This window comes from Sinohyriopsis cumingii, chromosome 4, assembly GCF_028554795.1.
Source record: "Sinohyriopsis cumingii isolate HCF-2022 chromosome 4, ASM2855479v2, whole genome shotgun sequence".
NCBI lineage: Eukaryota > Metazoa > Mollusca > Bivalvia > Unionida > Unionidae > Sinohyriopsis > Sinohyriopsis cumingii.
In genome coordinates, this window is record NC_142964.1 from 86,406,921 (window position 1) to 86,426,429 (window position 19,509).

The 19,509-nt window shown below is 35.5% G+C and overlaps 1 protein-coding gene across 3 annotated transcripts in view; it reads left to right on the forward strand.

Moving 5' to 3' along the window:
* Positions 1-19,509, forward strand: part of LOC149801596 (uncharacterized) — an 85,101-nt gene that overhangs the window by 11,488 nt on the left and 54,104 nt on the right. For all 3 annotated transcript variants that reach the window (XM_089955850.1, XM_089955849.1, XM_089955851.1), the window contains exons 3-6: positions 1,725-2,259; positions 5,483-5,554; positions 7,192-7,317; positions 11,631-11,741. In XM_089955850.1, the coding sequence (XP_089811976.1) occupies positions 1,725-2,259; positions 5,483-5,554; positions 7,192-7,317; positions 11,631-11,741 (844 nt within the window). The remainder of the gene's footprint in view (positions 1-1,724; positions 2,260-5,482; positions 5,555-7,191; positions 7,318-11,630; positions 11,742-19,509) is intronic.

Below are 19,509 nucleotides of genomic sequence, written 5' to 3' on the forward strand. Positions count from 1 at the left end.
TATGTCTGGGTCTCCAAAGGCTTCATACTCCTTGAGAAGGGCCTGACACTCTTCATCCAAACACTAGTATATTAATAATCTAGCTAGACCTGGATTGATCTTATGTTGTACAAAAGTGAACAGTACAGACCCTGACACGCTGGTGTATTAATGGCATGGCTAGACATGGATTGATCTACTGTGTACAAAAGTGAACAGTACAGACCCTGTCATGCTGATGTATTAATGGCATGGCTAGACATGGATCGATCTACTGTTGTACAGAAGTGAACAGTACAGACCCTGACATGCTGGTATATTAATAATCTAGCTAGACATGGACTGAGTGGCAGTTTGACAAAAGTGAACACTACAGAACCTGACAGGCTGGAGATATGATGAATTCCATGGTTCAGATGTTTTATTCTTTTTCTAATGAGAGAATACACTTTGGAGAATATTCTGTCTTTCTATATCCATACTGATCATGTCATCTTTCATTTTTAGAACTAATGAGAATTAGTAAAAAATAATCCATCATATCCCACATAATGTGGGATGGGGAACTCACACACCATTACATACATTGTGGGATTGTGAATCACACCATTGCACATGATGTGGGATGGGGAACTCACACACCATTACATGCATTGTGGGATTGTGAATCACACCATTGCACATGATGTGGGATGGGGAACTCACACACCATTACATACATTGTGGGATTGTGAATCACACCATTGCACATAATGTGGGATGGGGAACTCACACACCATTACATACATTGTGGGATTGTGAATCACACCATTGCACATGATGTGGGATAGGGAATCTCAGACCAGTGCACATTATGTGTGGGATAAGGAATGTCAGACCAGTGCACAGGATGTGAAATAGGGAATCACACCATTGCATTTGATGTGGTATGTTGGATCACACATCTTTGCACATGATATAGTATAGGAAGTCACACACCAATGCACATGATGTAGGATAGGAACATCACACACCTGATATGGTTTAGGAAATCACACACCATTGCATTTGATGTGGGATAAGGAATCACACAACATTGCACATGATGTAGGATAGGGAAGTCACACACCAGTGCACATGATGTAGGATAGGGAATCACAAACCAGTGCACACGATATGGGATAGGGAAGTCACACAGCATTGTATTTGATGTGGAATACATAATCACACCATTGCACATGACATAGGATAGGGAAGTCACACACCAATACACATGACATAGGATAGGAAAATCACACACCAATACACATGACATAGGATAGGAAAATCACACACCAATACACATGACATAGGATAGGAAAATCACACACCATTGCACATGACATAGGATAGGGAAGTCACATTCCAATACACATTACTGGTTCTGTCTTTATTATTTGAAACTAATATAATAGCAGCAAAAGATGAATTTGAGTAGAGACCATTTTTTTCCATTGACTTGACTGAACTAACCCAGCATCTTTATGAGTTTAACCTAGGGTTAAAAGGTAAACAAATATGATGTTGTAGAATTAATCACTTCTTAACTTGTAACTTGGTTATCAAATCAGTAGCAGTTCAGCATTTATTCTAATGATAGGCAAGTGCGGGGAGCTGGGGGGGGGGGGAGAAAAGTATAGAAAGAATAAAAAAAAGTCAATCACAATGGAAACCACTTACTGAAGGCAAGATAATATAATTTATCAACCTGTTGATATATTCTTTAGGCTCAAGCCCTACAAAATGAGCAGAGGAGTGATGTAGAAGGGTCACAGGTCATCACAACAAGGAGTGGTTCAAGAACAAGTACATTGCATCAGAATCCAGTAGAGACCTCTACAGTTTTACAGACAGCTGTTGCACAAACACCATCAGGCACTGACCAAGCTGCACAAGAACAACGTTCAAGTGATGTTTTACATAATTCCACAGTTACTGGAATAATCACTCAACAGCCTCGTGTAGGTGATATCCAGTGTAACCAACCACCACCATCTAGTGACAGTGGACCAATTGCTGTGACCCTTTCTCAGTCACATGATAATAGAAGTCAGTCAGGTCCTGCGACATGTGAAGAAATGTGTAGGCCCTTAAGAGGTGGGCCTTTGCTACCACCTGTCAGACTAAGGGCAATCCCAGTTCCAGGGAAAAAGGTGGAGCCAACCACTATTGAATTGTACACAGATACTCGTCGAGACAGACCAAGATTGAATCTCCTCAAGCAGGAACTTCTCAAGCACCCTGATCGTCGAGAAGCCCCAGGTTTGTGCATGATGTATATACAGTGTGTATATTTGTTCAGTGGTTGTATGCAGTTATTTAGGAAGTAACTCAATCAGTCTCTGATGACAAGCCCAAACTTGATTGCCTATCCTCCACTTTTTGCTTGGGGATGTAGAATAAATCTTTTGCACTCTCCAGCACATCACAGGAGGTGTCAAATGGAGGCAACCATTTTGCTCTGGGATGCATCCCGTGATCACTGTTTAGCCAGTATGTACTGATTTGCCATTAAATCCTTTAAATACAAAACATATTCAGGAGTTTTACAATGCTGTGACCCCCCCTTCCTGGTTTACCATAGGAGAAATACTATATCCACCATAATTGACTCATGTAATCAATATTTAGAAATCTAAAGCAAATCTGTATGTTTCTCTAATTTGTAGCTTTACTGTCATAGACCAGAAGAGCTTATGGGATGGCCTATTGTTGAATGTCCATCATTAGTCTGTCCATTAGCACAAGTTTGTTATCACTACTCCTCTTAAACTACATGGAGAATGAAGGTCTACTTGGTCCTAAATGAAAATGATGCCATCTACACTTCCAGTATGACCACCACAGTGGTCATCTTTTTTTAAATCACTACTCCTTCTAACTGGATGGTCAAATTTCTAATTGAAAATGGTACTGATCTGATTCCAGTATGGCTGTCATCTCAAAAATCTTGCTTTTGCTACTCCTTCTGAATGCAAAATCCTATTGACATGGGATTTTCATCAGAAGACTTCTTATGATGTCAGTTAGTCCTAAATGAAAATGGTGGTGATGTGACCTTCAATATGGCCAACATTGATACGATCCTGAAAACCTGATCACTACATCTCCTTGTTCAATGACCATATTAGCATGGGGTTTTCACCAAGATACAATAACACCAACCCAAATCAATGTATTGTTCGCTCTCTCAAAGACTTTTGGCATGAATCAATTTTTAATACAGATAAAATGGACAAAGGACTTGAAAGTTTCCCCAATGAAATACATTCTTTAATTTTGATCTTGTCTCTGTTTTAAATGAGTAATATCTTGTACATTACTAAAAAAATGAAAGACTATCAAGTTGTCACAAGTTTAAACTTAAATTTTAAACAAAAGATATATTACTATATATTAAACATGACTGTTCATTTGGTTCTGTATGGTTTTGTTTGGTTCTGTTCCAGTCTCATTCCATTTTAATTTGCTTCCATTTTGGTTTATTGCAGTTTTTGTCTATTCCAAAAATTTATCCTCCTGACTCAGTTCTGAATTGTGATTTTTGATGCACAATGTGATCTGTAAATAACATATTTTGCAAGCAAGATTAGAAAGTTGACAAGATCATTAAAGTTTTTATTTCCTATAAAGACATTTTTGTGTAATTTTAAAATTTGGTGTACAAGTTTGGATCCGTTCCACAAATAATTTCCAAAAATGTTCAGTAACTGAACAATCATAGAATAAGTGCACAATTTACAGAAGGTGGACTTATCATTATTACTTAAATTAATCTTTTTCAAAAACTGGTTAGTTGCTCTAGTCCTATGTAGAAATGTAAATTTAAAGCTAATCAGTTTTGAGTCTTTTATACAAAATTTAGCCAAAGCAAAAGAGTTGGACCATTCATTTATACCAATTGCACACCCTAACTGCCTGGACCAAGTTTCTTATTTACCATTAGGTTTTTGTATCTTGGTTTTTGTTAGATCTTTATCAATAAATTTATTTTTTGCTCTTACCCTAAGGAGTGAAGTTTCGTCAGCTATTACATATAAAATATTCCCACTTTCAGAAAAACTTTCAATTTTCATTTTTCATTTCACTGATATCTTGAGATAAGAGCAAAGTACTGCATACAGTTATTAGTTTGTGTTCTTTTATTTCGTCAAAACTTAATAGGGATCCTTGTGGATCAAAAAGGTGTTTAATAAATACAGCACCACTTGTTCTGCACCTTGTGTATGAATTAAATTGTCTGTAGTTACTAAATTAAGAATATCTTGAGACAATTATTCCTGAACAGTCAATGGTTCATTTTTCCATTGAGATGACGCAAAAATAATGTCATGCCAAAAGATATTTTTAACAGTTTTAGAGATTTCTTTCAATTTAGTTTTTCCTAATTTTAATAATGTTATACCTCCAAATTTTCCAAATATTTTTTCAGAACCAGTTTTTGCCATAAACTGTCTTCATTCAGTATAAAGTATCTAAGGTCTGGACTTCGGTTTTTGTCTACAATAGCTTGTAACTCAAAAGAGGTAGGAATGGACTTCGATCAACTCCAGTATCTGCATATATCTGAAAAATATCGTGACTTATGCCAGATCAATAACTAGTTAGGGTTTTAATTAAAAATAATTATGGATCTAATTAATATATCTTGGCATTATCTAAGGTGAAGTTTCTGATCTTCTATCCATGATATCAGGTTCAAGGTCAAAGGTCATGAATTGTTTTTTAGTGGACTTGCCATGTGAACATGCTAAACATATAGGACAATATTTTCTTTATCAAATTTGATATCATACTCCTTCATTATGATGCTGTTAGTGGGAGTCATAGAACATAGAATTTAAAAGTTTAAAATGAGACCATATATATATATATATATATATATATATATATATATATATATATATATATATATATATATATATATATATATATGAAGTACATGATACATATAATTTGACTACCACTTAATAAAATGTTGATGAACTGGAATCCATGACCATACTTGCCTTATAACAAGAACCATGTTGTATTAATGAAGTTCCTTAAAGTGAGAACTAGTGTTATACTGGAGTTGTCAAGAATAACATATATGGTTTCAGTACTTAGCAGTTAAACAAAACACAAAAATGGAAGAAACAGGCTTATTGTTCAATCCTGGAAATTCTTTTCAGCAAGTTTAACATCATTCCCTTTGAGCAATAATTGTTCTACCTTTCCAAATCACCTTTCACACTTAAAACACTCATTTTTTATTGCATAATTTATCATGCTGATCCATACCAGTGCCTTGCATAAGTGCAACTACCTTGATATTTACCAATCATTTCCATTTCTGCCCTAACACCATCTCCCACTTTCTGAACCAAGTAGAATATTTCATTTTAACTTTTGGAACAATTAACTGAAATCTGTAAACCTCAGTAGGAAGGTATTTTTTAGTATTGTTGGAATGAAAGTTTCACAAACATATTTTTACTTGCAGATTCTGAAGTCGACTGGCATGTAGTAAGTCAGCAGGAGATTGATCATCTTTTGAACATACAGGCAGAACAGGGTAAGACTTGCTTTAATATGAATACAGAGGCAGAACAGGGAAGACTTGCTTTAATATGAATACAGAGGCAGAACTGGGTAAGGCTTGTTTTCATATGAATATGGAGGCAGAACAGGGTAAGACTTGCTTTAATATGAAAACAGAGGCAGAACTGGGTAAGACTTGCTTTAATATGAATACAGAAGCAGAACAGGGTAAGACTAAATGCTTTCATATGAATACAGAGGCAAAACTGGGTAAGACTTGCTTTAATATGAATACAGAGGCAGAACAGGGTAAGACTTACTTTCATATGAATACAGAGACAGAACAGGGTAAGATTTGGTTTAATATGAATACAGATGCAGAATTGGGCAAGGCTTGCTTATAACATATTCCGGAGCAGAACAGGGTAAGACTTGCTTTCATATGAATATGGAGGCAGAACAAGGTCAGACTTGCTTTAATATGAATACAGAGGCAGAACTGGGCAAGACTTGCTTTAATATAAAAATGTGATATATGGATTGGCCAGGAGTCACTTGGAGTTTGGATCAAACTCCTTGCCTAAGATTTGTCAACTGCCAAAAGCAGAGAGAATTCTCAGTTTTGCAGAATCTGGTATGGGCCAGGTATTGATTTTTGTGCCACACCATATAATTTAAATGTAACCAGATGAAACCTGTACACAGGCCAGATGTGGCCTGCAGGCCATAGGTTGCATATGCCTAGGAAAGACAATGATGCTTCATAATGCAGCACAGTGTGTAGTTAGCCCTTCATAATGGGTATAGGTAGCCCTTCATACTGGGTATAGGTAGCCCTTCATACAGATTATAGTCAGCCCTTCATTAATTTTCAACAAGTTAGGTCACAAATGTACTGAATATAATGATTTTTTGACACTTTATTGATATTAAAGTTTATTTGATTTACAGTTTGTGGTCAGACTGTGAAAACTACTATTACTACTACTACAACTACTACTACTACATGTAATACACTATCACATGCAATTATATCACAGAAACTTCCAGAAAGTCTTCTTTTACTATAGGGGATATTCCAGTCAGGTGATGCTATGGACTGACCATACAAATAGAGGTTGCTTATTATAGGTTTCTTTGGAACTTGTATGGCAATATGGCAGGGGTGTCCAAACATACCTACATTAAATGTGCTTGCATTCAGATCAGATAAGGTCAAGCAGATGTGTTTGTATGTGGTAATGGGTTATGGGATCTTATGAACTCAGTGTCAAGCTAACTATTGATTTTTAGGAAGAAGAAAAAGGTGATCTTAAGGATGTAAAAACTCTCTCTCTCTCTCTTATATATATATATATATATATATATATATATATATATATATATATATATATATATATATATATATATACTCACTTATAAGGCAAGTCTAACTGCCATCTGCACAGACCCAGTACTGCCATCACATAATGTGCTGGTAGATCTGGATCTGTGCAGTTTGTTAGAAGTAATCAGTAGAACAAGCAACATAGACGCTGATCTGCAGGCACATTCTTCAGTCTGTGTTGTTTGCAGCGGGACGCAGCTTATAAGTGCATACGTATTGTACAAAGATTTGGTTTTAAATATGTTTCTCAGATTCACTTTCAGTCATCATTATTTTATTTTCAGCATTGTTAAGACCACACCAGTTTCAGGAAGATGCCTGCACCACCATCTTTGTTGTGGATGCTTCTTTCAGTATGCGGGAACAGTCCATGCGCAATCTGAAAGAAACTATCAGGACCTATGTTTTAGGTAAAAATTCTTCTGTCTTTAAAAACTATCATGCCCTATGTTTGAGATTTAGAATCTTATTTTTTTTTTTAAATTGTGGAGCTTTGTAAGCTGGTATTTACAGTGTTATGAAATATAATGTGATAGATGTCAGTACCACTGTAGGGGTAGAATTTGTTTAAATTCATGATTGTCACTGGGCAACTTGCTTTAAAAATATGGTTGCCCACCAGATTTTTTTGGTTGTCTAGTAACTTACTGCAGTTGTTTCCAACTTTTGTTATATGTATACAGTGGAGCCTCGTTAATCCGGACTCCGTTTATCCGGAAACCTCGCTATCCAGACATAATTCAACGGGAACGGAATTCCTAAACGTTAATTTGCTCCGTTAATCAAGAAATCCACGTTCTGGATCCGGAAATCAAAATCAGGGACCAAAGTGTAAAATTACATTAAAACTTGTCTCGATAATCCAGAAATAATCTGTCCAAAAATAAGAAAATTCGAAAAATCGTATGTGAAAATACAATCAGAAGAATAATACATAAAACACAGTAGTGAAGCCCTTGAGAATCTATGGCCACTATCAATAACTAAGTAGCATGACCATATTGTAACCAGCGATTGTATAAACAATGTCTGTTTTAGCTAGTTGCCGACGGGGGTGTTAATAATTAAATAAACACACTGGGATCAAATCGTCCATGCTTTTTGACATAACATATGGTAAATAAATTAAAAGTGTCATTAAGCCTCTTTGTTGTTTACCAATTGTATGTAACAATTACAGTTTATTGTTTGCTGTGCAAATACAGTTGCCATTTTTAAGCTGTGGACAGTATAGGGCTTCATTTTCGAATAAAATGGGGACGTCAGTCATTAGCAACTGTAAAATACGACTAATAAAAATGACTGCATTTTATTAGTTTACCATTACGCATTTAACTGGGAGATAACAGTTTGTATTTGTTGTACTTTTTACATATATTATGGCGACACCATCAAGCAAGCGCAGACGAGTAGAGATACCGGCCAGCATAAAAAAGAAGATTTGCCAGCACAAAGAAGATCACCCAAAAGCTACAATTCAAGATATACGCCAGTATATTATAGCTTACTATTCCTTAGACATTGGCAAATCGATAGTTGCGGACATTATAAAAAACAAGGACAAATAGTTGTCTGTACCTGCCCAATCAACAGACCTAACCCGCGCTCGCCATGGCAAATATCAACAAGTCGATGATGCCGTATTCATGTGGTTCTCAGATATGTCGGCCCACCACGCCGCTGTCAATATACAGTACATTACATTTAAAGCTAGCACATACATGTACATATATATACGGTGTGATGATATCGTAAAATAAAAAATGTGCATGATTCAATTATCCGGAAAACTCGTTAATCCAGACATATTCGCTGGGAACAAATGTGTCTGGATTAATGAGGCTCCACTGTGTGTATATATATATATATATATATATATATATATATATATATATATATATATATATAGTCAGTCCTAACGCACACAATACTTATTGCACAGCATCAGTCCTGCTGATGGAAAGTTTCACATAAGTTTACATATATATCATCTGTTTGCGATCAACAAATAAAATAGATTTGAACAGGTTTCTTTTTTGTCTTTTTGTCTGTCAGCCTTCTAGTAGATAGCCACCCCTCGTTAAAAAACAATTCCATATTTTATGTTTGAGTTTATTTGATCATGTTTTACAGTATAAATAATCTAACTTTGTTAATCCTGTGTAAAAACTGTCAGAGAACTGTTAACGTTCCATTTGAGATTTTGTTAAGCCATTATGAATGAAGCCAGTGTAGTATGAAACAGAAATTGTGATTGGGTTGATTATTCTTAATTGTGCTTTTAAAGAAAAATTGTGTTTTTGCTCTTTTTTGATACAACCTTGTTGGAACATTTCTTTCTAGAAGGTGGCATTTAGGGAAAGTCATTTTTATGTGGTCTAAGAATAGTTTTATAAAATCAACCCCTTAAAAAAACAAGCACTCAAACAATTTGACAAAATCTATGGAACAGATTTAGACCAGCTGAGACAGAAAACAATCCTGACAAAGGCTTTTCAGTATTAAGTGCTGCTGCTCTGACAGGCAGCATGAATGAGGAAACGAAAACAGAATCCTTGAAACTATTGTTTTATGACATATATAACCAACAGTATTGTAAGGAATTGTAGAGAATGCATCCTAGTGACCCAGGTTTCTTGGTCATGCATTTCGTTTTAGGAATATGTCAGTAAGATGAGCACTGTTAGGGCCACTTGGGACTCTTTTATTTTATTTTTTTTCAGGCTTTTCACAAACATTATATGACAATTTTAGGGGCTGGTATATATCTGTCTCTTTTAGAATTAAACTTTCTTGTAATATTTTGAAGTATAAAATGCAGTGAACCAGCATACAAATAAACTAACACACACAGTAGCAGGTAGGGTGTGCTGACCAACCCCAACCCCCTTAGGTTTATGTTCTTAATTATGTTCAAGAAAATAGGCAAGGGTCAGAGAGTAAAGATGTGATCTTCATTTAGTCTTTTCTTCCATTCTTTCTTCTTTCTATTTTTACATCTACATTGAAAGATGTCTCCACAATGGTTCTTAGAAGACCCTTTCTAAAATCCTCTTGTTGAAAAACTTCCAGTTAGAGTACTATAAAGAAAAACATGTGCATATAACATATAAAGTTATATCTTTTCATTCTGCATAGTCTAGATGTTAAATCTTTTTCCCCATATAGGCTATTGCTATTCACATGTGTGCATCAGTTTTATTTTCCTGTAATTAAATGAATTTCCAAAGGATTTCTTTTTACCAGTAGGTTTTCATTTTACAGTCTACTCTAAGATAAATAATACAGTCTGACATGTATATTACAGTCCATTCTAAGGAAAATAATAGTCTGACATGTATATTACAGTCCATTCTAAGGAAAATAATACAGTCTGACATGTATATTACAGTTCATTCTAAGGAAAATAATAGTCTGACATGTATATTATAATCCATTCTAAGGAAAGTAATAGTCTGACATGTATATTAAAGTCCTTCTAAGGAAAAATTGTACAGTCCATAATATGTATAGTGAGGACTCTGGTGTCTTTCCAGATATGGCAGTTTTAGACAGGTGGCCTTTAAACAGAAGGTAACTAACTAGGCCATGATATAGTGAGGTTTCTGATGACTTTCCAAATATGGCAGTTTTAGACAAGTGGCCTTTACACAGAGGGTAACTAACTGGGCCATGATATAGTGAGGACTCTGAGGACTTACCATATATGGCAGTTATAGACAGGTGGCCTTTACACGAAGTGTAACTAACTAGGTCATGATATAGATAAAAAAGGATTGGATGTAGAGTGAAGATTAGAAAGAGAAAACTGAAGCAGTACATGTATTTAGATTTCTGGGTAAAGAAAATAGACAATTAGTTATGCAGGATTAGGAAGAGAAAACTGAAGCAGTCCGTGTATTTAGATATCTGGGTAAAGAAAATAGACCATTAGTATGCAAGATTTAAAAAAAAAATATTGTACCTAAATCTGTACACTGAACTTTAAACTCTTAGTACTGGAAAAGAAAAATGTATCCATTTATGCCAGCTTGATTGTTATATCAATAAATCATATTCATTCTTAATTATTACAAGTATGGACTACATTGAGTAGTTGATTGCTGCACATAGGACATTTATACTGAAAATAGTGTGTGTGTGTGTGCATGTGTTTTGGATTTTTAACAAAGCTAATAATTTTAGTCAGTTAGTGGCAGTTTATACTTGATGTCAAGCACTGGGGCATCATGCCGAAGACATGTAACACCATGTCTCACCCAGTCAAATTATCCTGACACCAGGCCGACCAGTCTAAAACACTAACCTCTTAATGCTGAGTGCCAAGTGAGGCATCTACTTGCACCATTTTTTATAAGTCTTTGTTATGACTCGGCCGTTGTTCTAATCCACAACCTCCCGCATCTGAGGCGGACATTCTAGCCACTTAGGCCACTGAGTGAATCCGACAGTTGTAAGCGGGTAATCATCATATCAAGGTTACCGCTTATACAGGTTTGACTATACAGTTTTAAATGTGCATATGCATGTGTGAAATATTAATATCTTCTAGGATTTTCATTCTTACAATGTACACCTGATTTTAAAGGACAGTATTGACCTATATAGACAGGTAATTTTGCATTTTTTTTTTTCTTCCTTGGTTATCACAGTCTTGATATGTGACATGAATGTCATATTTCTAATTTTGATCATTGGTTTCCATACTGATTTTGTTCTGCAGGTAACAACAGTCATCCGTTTGTGGATAACATGGGATTGGTCACGTTTGGCCCCAAAATTAAAGTTGCACAACATCTTACAAGTGACAAAATGCTGTTTTTAAGTAAACTTGGTAAGTACAATTTCTCTTTTTCAAGCTTCTTGCTGAAACAGTACACCTCCTTTCAAGCTTCTTGCTGAAACAGTACACCTCTTTTCAAGCTTCCTGCTGAAACAGTACAACTGTGATAACTCACAAACCAGCTTATAATGCAGGGCATGGATCCCATATTATTCCTACAAAAATATTAAAAGAATTGGCCCATATTTGTTGAACATAAAAAAAAATTACAATGAAAACTCAAAAATTAAACTTTGATACATCACTCATTTTATCATCATAAAGGGTGGTTAGTGCTGAGGCATTTCAACTTTTAATAAGTGATTTATTTTGTTACATTTTCTTTATGAATAAAAATTATCAATACACTGTAAATAATATTTGATGAAATTTTGATGAAAATGCATGTAGTGCCTACTGATGGTAGCACTTTAAGAAATAAAATTTAATTTATTTTTGTTCTATCTTTTAATTCTGTTTAAGCGTAATCATCATAAAGGCAATATGCCTTCTTTTATTCCAACATAAAATGTGCTAATTTACTGTCACAGCTCTGTTTGTGAGCATTTCTGTGAGAACCTAATTAAGTGCCAACTGTGTTTTGGTCTTTGATTTGTGGAAGTGTTTGTTGTATTGCTATAGTCAGTTAAAAGTAGACCGGCTTTGTATGATCATATTAATTACATCTTTTGTATCAAATCAAATAAACAGGGAGAAATGAAAAAAAAAGTTACAAGGCATGCAAATCCTACCCACATAAGAGCTAGTGGTCATGGTAGTGTGTCAAGTCAACTCATTTAAATTGACAAATTGAATACTGTTATAAATATTATTATGTGGGCAGCCTAATTATGGAATATAACATAAGCAATGCCTTACCTACTAATTCACAAATGTGATCAATGATAGCAAGAGAAGCAAACAAAATGGATACTCAGTGCAATAAGCTTTGTTTGACTGATGCATCTCATTATTGAGAATCAAGTTCCAAAGTTTGTTATGAAATTACAATTTCCCTAATTGGTAGTTAGAGGTTTGCGCTAGGATGAGCAGAAATTTCACTGTTACTTGTAATGAAATCATGGCTTCAGTATGTTATTGATAAAATAATGTACAAAAATGGAGTTCCAAGATTGACAGTTGTTTCACTCATTAACTGCATGTAGTTTTTGATTTTGTTGTTGTTGTTGTTGTGGGGTTTAACGCCATTTTTCAGCACAAAAGGCTATACATGGCAGCCTGTATTAATGGTGGAGGAAGAACCCGGAAAACCCCGGAAAGAACCACCGACCCACGAGAAGCTACTGGCAAGCTTTCTCACATGCCCACATTGGCTGAATCTTAGACTCGAACCACCACAGACAGAGGTTGTAGTTTTTGAAGAAAGGTAATCTTTTGTTATGAATCAAGAATAACACTCAAATATAGCTACAATATGCAAAAGCAGTGACATAATAAACACTGTTTACACAGGTACACATGTATTGTGTGTTGAAAACCCTGGAGTAATGTTTGTAACAATGTTTCAAATGTTGGTTTTCTTGAAAATAAAAGTAATTTATACAGAAAAGCAAACAGCTTCATCAGAAAAGCATTTCATTGATAATTATTCCCAACAGGATGAATATTAAATCCTTCTCATCTTCTTATAGTCAATGTCCAGCTGGGATGGCATCCCCTTAATTTTTCAGAGCCCCAGTGGTAACTCACACTCCGTGTTATGCTGTGTTTTGTGTTTTGGGCATCGCTGTGTGCAAGTTATTGAGGGAGAGGTGTACTTGGGGTGCTTGTTTTTCTGAATCCTTCATTGAGGATAACTTGGCATGCTACCAGATAATTTTAAAAATGTTGGTAGGCAGCCAGATGATTTCAAAAATGGTTCTGTTTTCTGTAATACTATGGGGACAAAGGCCATGTGTACGTTGGTCCTCTGGGGAGTAGGACACTTGAGCAGGAAGGACATGTATACTCTGGCAGATTAGGCAGTAGGGCTTTGGAGAAGGAAGGGCATGTGTACTCTGGCAGATTAGGGAGTAGGGGAATGGAGAAAGAGCCAGTTGAGCCAGCCATCCAGCCAGCTCAATCAAGGAATCATGCTGAAAGATCCATCTTTCTCACCTGGCCTACAGCTTCATTTTACAATAATTATGGAGAGCTGTCCATCTTAGCATGTCTACAGCTATATACAATTACATAATCTAAGTGATAGATCCATCCATCCAACTGGGCATAAAGATACACAGATATATTATGATGGAGATTTTAGTGATAGATCTTTCTGTTTAACCATGCCAGCACCAACTGCCTCTGCTGACTTAACATCCTCATGATTCACAGACAGTCAGCAGGGAGAAGCCAGACTCCTGCAGTTCAGATAATGTTGTATCAATCTGCTTTCGCAAAATGAATGAGAAATTCCAGTCATTACATAGGGGCTTCAGATTGCATTTATCCAACCCCCTCCTCTTTCTTCCTTTCCTTTTTTTAATGGATGTAAGGTGCCAGACCTGGAAAAGTATGATATTCTTCAGCAGGAGATGTAGTCAATGATTGACAAATGGGTGATGCAGATTGCTCAAAATCTAAAGTCTCAGGAGTTCTGTTTAGTGTTGTTCCTTACCAAAAAGGCCATCTGGACGTTGAGGCTGATGATAGACTTGAGTCACCTGAAAGGATTCATTCTTCTGTTGAGGATCAAGACAGAGATGGCCAAAAGGACGAGTATATCATGAGTTTGATTTCATATATGCCTACTTTCATGTTCCATTTCACCCAGCATCATGAAAATTTCTTTGTCTGGCATTGAGAATCCAATATATTTTCCCTTGAAGTATACCCAAGATATATTTAGCATGCTCAGCATTCCCTCCTCCTGTTTCCTATTTTTCTAATGTTAATGTGATTGGGGAATGTATTGAAAGGAGACAGCAAATTAACTTACCTGATCACTTAAAGACCCTCCTATCCATTCCATTATGCAAGCATCCTCATTGGTAGTTTTCTCGGCTTAAAAACTGGTGACATCTAGTGGTGGTCAGGGGAGGTAATGGGCAAGAGTAATTGCCCTTTGTATGATATAGACAGACACATTTTTGTCTTTAGTAGGGCTGGATTCAGGAGTTAGCAGGTGTATATATCTCTAATGTTAATGTGATTGGGTAAGTATTCTCCGAGAAACATAATTTACTAGAAAAATTTGCTTTCCTATTTAATTTTTTATCATGCAATAACTCAAGTTGTCCACCATGTACCATCACCAAAATTTGTGGATGACTTGCACGTGAGGCTGAAGCCTACCAATTTCAGGATAAAAGAACATTAATGATCTAAAAGAAGATACATAGTTTCTGCATAATAACATTAGTTTTACATCACAGACATGGATCAGACTTTGTTGATGACTTGCACTTGGGGTGAGGAGAAAGCTTGTTGATTTTGGGGTCAAAAGGTCAAAGGTCTTAGTTATTGAAGGAGGGGAATTGTTTCAACACAAGAAACTAGTTCTGCATCACATATGGACACTTTGCAGATAACATGCACTTGGGGTGAGGAAGAGGGTTCTCGATTTTGGAGTTCAGAGGTTAAAGATCAAGACCACTGACTGAAGGAAGAAAATAGTTTATACTGAGGGTGTGTGGAAAGACAGTTATGATTATATGTACAGAGGGTGTGTGGCAAGACAGTATAAATGTAATACTGTACTCATAAGCATTGGTCATCACAATTATATGTACAGAGGGTGTGTGGCAAGAGAGTTATAATTATATGTACAAAGGGTGTGTGGCAAAACAGTATGAATGTAATACTGTACTCATAAGCATTGGTCATCACAAGTATATGTACAGAGGGTGTGTGGCAAAACAGTATGAATGTAATACTGTACTCATAAGCATTGGTCATCACAAGTATATGTACAGAGGGTGTGTGGCAAGACAGTATGAATGTAATACTGTACTCATAAGCATTGGTCATCACAAGTATATGTACAGAGGGTGTGTGGCAAGACAGTATGAATGTAATACTGTACTCATAAGCATTGGTCATCACAATTATATGTACAGAGGGTGTGTGGCAAGACAGTATGAATGTAATACTGTACTCATAAGCATTGGTCATCACAATTATATTTACAGAGGGTGTGTGGCAAGACAGTATGAATGTAATACTGTACTCATATAAGCATTGGTCATGATATGTAAAGTGGTTATGTGGAAAGAAAGACAAAAACTTGTACATTTTTCTTTTTCTTGCCAGTTGTAATTACAAAATATAAGATTAGATGTAACAAACTTATTCAGAAAATGAAAGAATTATCAGGCATTTCAGACTGAATTAAGCAGTTGTTTTTATGGCTGTAGTCAAACATTGCAAGGAGTATTGCTAGTCCATCAGTATTGAGTATTTTAATGTGAATACATAAATCATCTACTTCCTGGGTACCAATTACCTGTATGCTGGTAATTTTTTTAACATGAAAACAAAACAAATGTTCATGTATAAAAGTTTGCAAGTTTAATTGTTTCTTTCTATGTACAGCCTTGTCTCTCATCTTTAACATTGTTTTTTTTTATATGTTATATGTCCAGCTATTTTGAGTAATAAGTCTTCCATTGCCATTTTAACTTATCATTGAAACACATTTAAGTTTATCTAGTATAAATTCACTATTTTTCATGGGTTACCGATTTCTTTTGCAGAAACAATGAGACATTCTCAAATCAACAAATTTAAGTATTGACAAAAATGCTGTTTATATTTAACTATGAAAAAATATATAACCAAGAAAATAAATGAATTCATGGCATATTTAACTATAAAAAAATCTATAACCAAGAAAATAAATGAATTCATGGCATTTAGCATCACTTTTTTGTCCAAACTTATTATAAATGAGATGACCAATGGATCTGTTCCAACTTTATTATCCTGTACAAGTGAGATACATGACAGATCTCTGCCAAACGTTATTACTCTGTACCAGTGAGAGGCATGACAAATCTGTTCCAAAAGTAATTATCCTGTACCAGTGAGAAGCGTTACAGATCCCAATTTTACTTATTTTCCTGTACCAGTGAGATGCTTGATAAATCTCTGTTCCAAAAGTAATTATCACGTACTAGTGGGAGGGATGACAGAGCTCTAATTATGATCCTGTACAAATGACAGAGGTCCATGATAAATCAGTTGCTCAAGCATTGGATTTATAATCCAAGGGTCATGGATTTGTCATCCACCAGGCCAGCTACAGCAGCAAAAGATATAAAATCATAAGAGTGTATGATGGTATATGTGGTTGCAAAGGAAAAATACGCACAAGAAATGTACATAGAAGTATAAGTATTTTCAAATTACCATATATACTAGCATATAAGCTGAATAATTTAGGAAAAAATAAAGCCCTAGAAGAAGGGGGGTTGGCTTATCTGCGGGCCAGTGTCTAAACTTGGCAGCTTTTAGGTCTTTTTGTTGACTGCCATAATGACTGTAAATCTTGGGACATGAAACAATAATTTTTTCCATACCCTTAGACATAGGCATGTAGAAAAAAGTAACTTTCGGTGACCCAACAATTATTAAACTGTTATAAAATACTATGATTGATTTTGTTATTATTTTGCATGTGCATATTTTCTAATTTCTCCAACACGATGTTAAATAAAGGTAAATACAGACTTCATAATTTGTGGGCCAGTTGAGTTTACCAGGGAGACTATGCTGAACTATAATGTACAGTACTTACACAATGCAGACCGTGCATAGTGTCACTTAAATCCTTACTTATTCCCAAACATAGATGCAGATTTTGCTTTGTTCATTGTTTTGACCAAATTGCATACTTCCAGATAACATTTCAGCTAGTCCTTAAAAGCTGTTTCGTTTATGTTGAATCACATGCTCACGAGTTACTCATTTTCAATGATATAAGTGATCCTACAAATTGAGGTAATATTTTAAAAAAGTTATGCCCTTTTAATTATACACGGTACATAACCATCATAATTACATGTTCACGAAGAGTGGTAAAATAAAGGCTAAAAGTCTCATATAGATCAACTAAGATCAACATCAATCAATTTTAGTTTTGTGTTTTAGCTGAACAAACATCATAACTTTCCACACAATGGAAAGCTTGATGTTTTGGCATTTCTTATGTTTTAGTCAGCGAATTTGTCTTTTGTTTTGCGATAGCAGTACAGGCCAGTTAATCATTAAAACCCAGAAACTGGCTTGTGATGAGGGAGTTTTGGCCGTAACTATACCAGTACATTGATGTGTAATTGCCTTTTATTCCATAATATTAGCACAATTACTGTAGTTTTGTAAAATGTGGTGTAAGGCATACCTATGAACTTTTCAGAAGCCATGTAGGGAGGCTGAATAAAAAAAATAGAGATTGAGACCCTAAAATTGGGAGGTTTTTCTGGGCATTTTTAAAGCCTTGTTTTCACTAAATATTGATTGATCTTCCTGGTCCAACATGCATGAAATTTGCAAAAAGACTTGCTGTTTCTCCCTGTGATGTGTCCTATTTTCCCCCAGGACATGCCCTATTTTCATATTCTGGTCAGCTGTGGTCAAACTGCACAATAGCTAAAGATTAGTCTTAAATAAACAAGCAAGAAAGCCAGCACAACTAATTAAAAGTTAATCCATATCCATGCAACTATTTTGTGAAAATGATTGTCCCTCTGTCGTAATTCAAAGAAACCATGTTCTACACTATTGTGTGTTACACAAGCACCAGCAATTGATTAGCAAACAAAGGATTCCCAATTTTGTTGAACGAAAGGTACCAAAATAGCCAGCCTCATGGTACCATACATGTGGCAACTTTTTTCCCCTCTTTGTATATCCGACCATATTCCCATATTGTCAACTCATAAAGCATTGAGTATTGTTTATTATAAAACGTGTTCTGTGAATTGGTTTTTTGAGGACACATTTGCTGTGTGGTCTGTATTTTCATTCCTTCTTTTAATTTTGTGATGGTAATTAACATTGGTAATTACAGTAGAAAGATGCCAGGTGTTCACTTGTGTAAGTTTCTTTCGTGGGTGTGTGATTTGGATTTTTAACATAGCTTAAACAATTTTTCAGTCATATCACTACAATGTCTGCATTGTGGCAGTTTATAGTGATGCCTACACTGGGGCATCATGTCACAGACATGTAGCATGATGTCCCACCCAGTCACATTATCCTGACACCAGGCCGACCAGTCCTAACACTAACCTCTTAATGCTGAGCACCAAACGAGGCAGCTGTTAGTACCTTTTTTGTAAGTCTTTGGTATGACTTGGCTGGGGATTGAACCCACGACCTCCTGCATCCAAGGTGGATGCTCTAACCTCTCAGCCACCGGAATGGTTCTTTTTGTGGAAATGGCGGTATAGCATATGTAGTTATGGCATTCGTAGTGATCATTCTTGGGATTGAAATTAATTGTTGATGATTTTATTGTTTTGGTTTATTTTTTTTGTTCTGGTTTATTTTTTATTTTTGTATTATTGTTGAGGTAAAAAAAAATCATTAATTTACGTGAATAATGTTTAAACTTAAATATTCTATTTAGTGAAGAAGCGAATTCTTTATAGTAAAGTAATTATTTTGGCACAGCAATAGTTCACTGGTGATACAACAGAACATGTAGGACTTTTCTTGTTTGGAAGAAATGAAAATCGAAGACATAATGTAATAATTGGGAGTTCTCTGCAAAAATCGGAAGATATTATGAAATCAAGAGGTAGGCATGGAGCGACCCCAAAAATCTGGAGTTTTA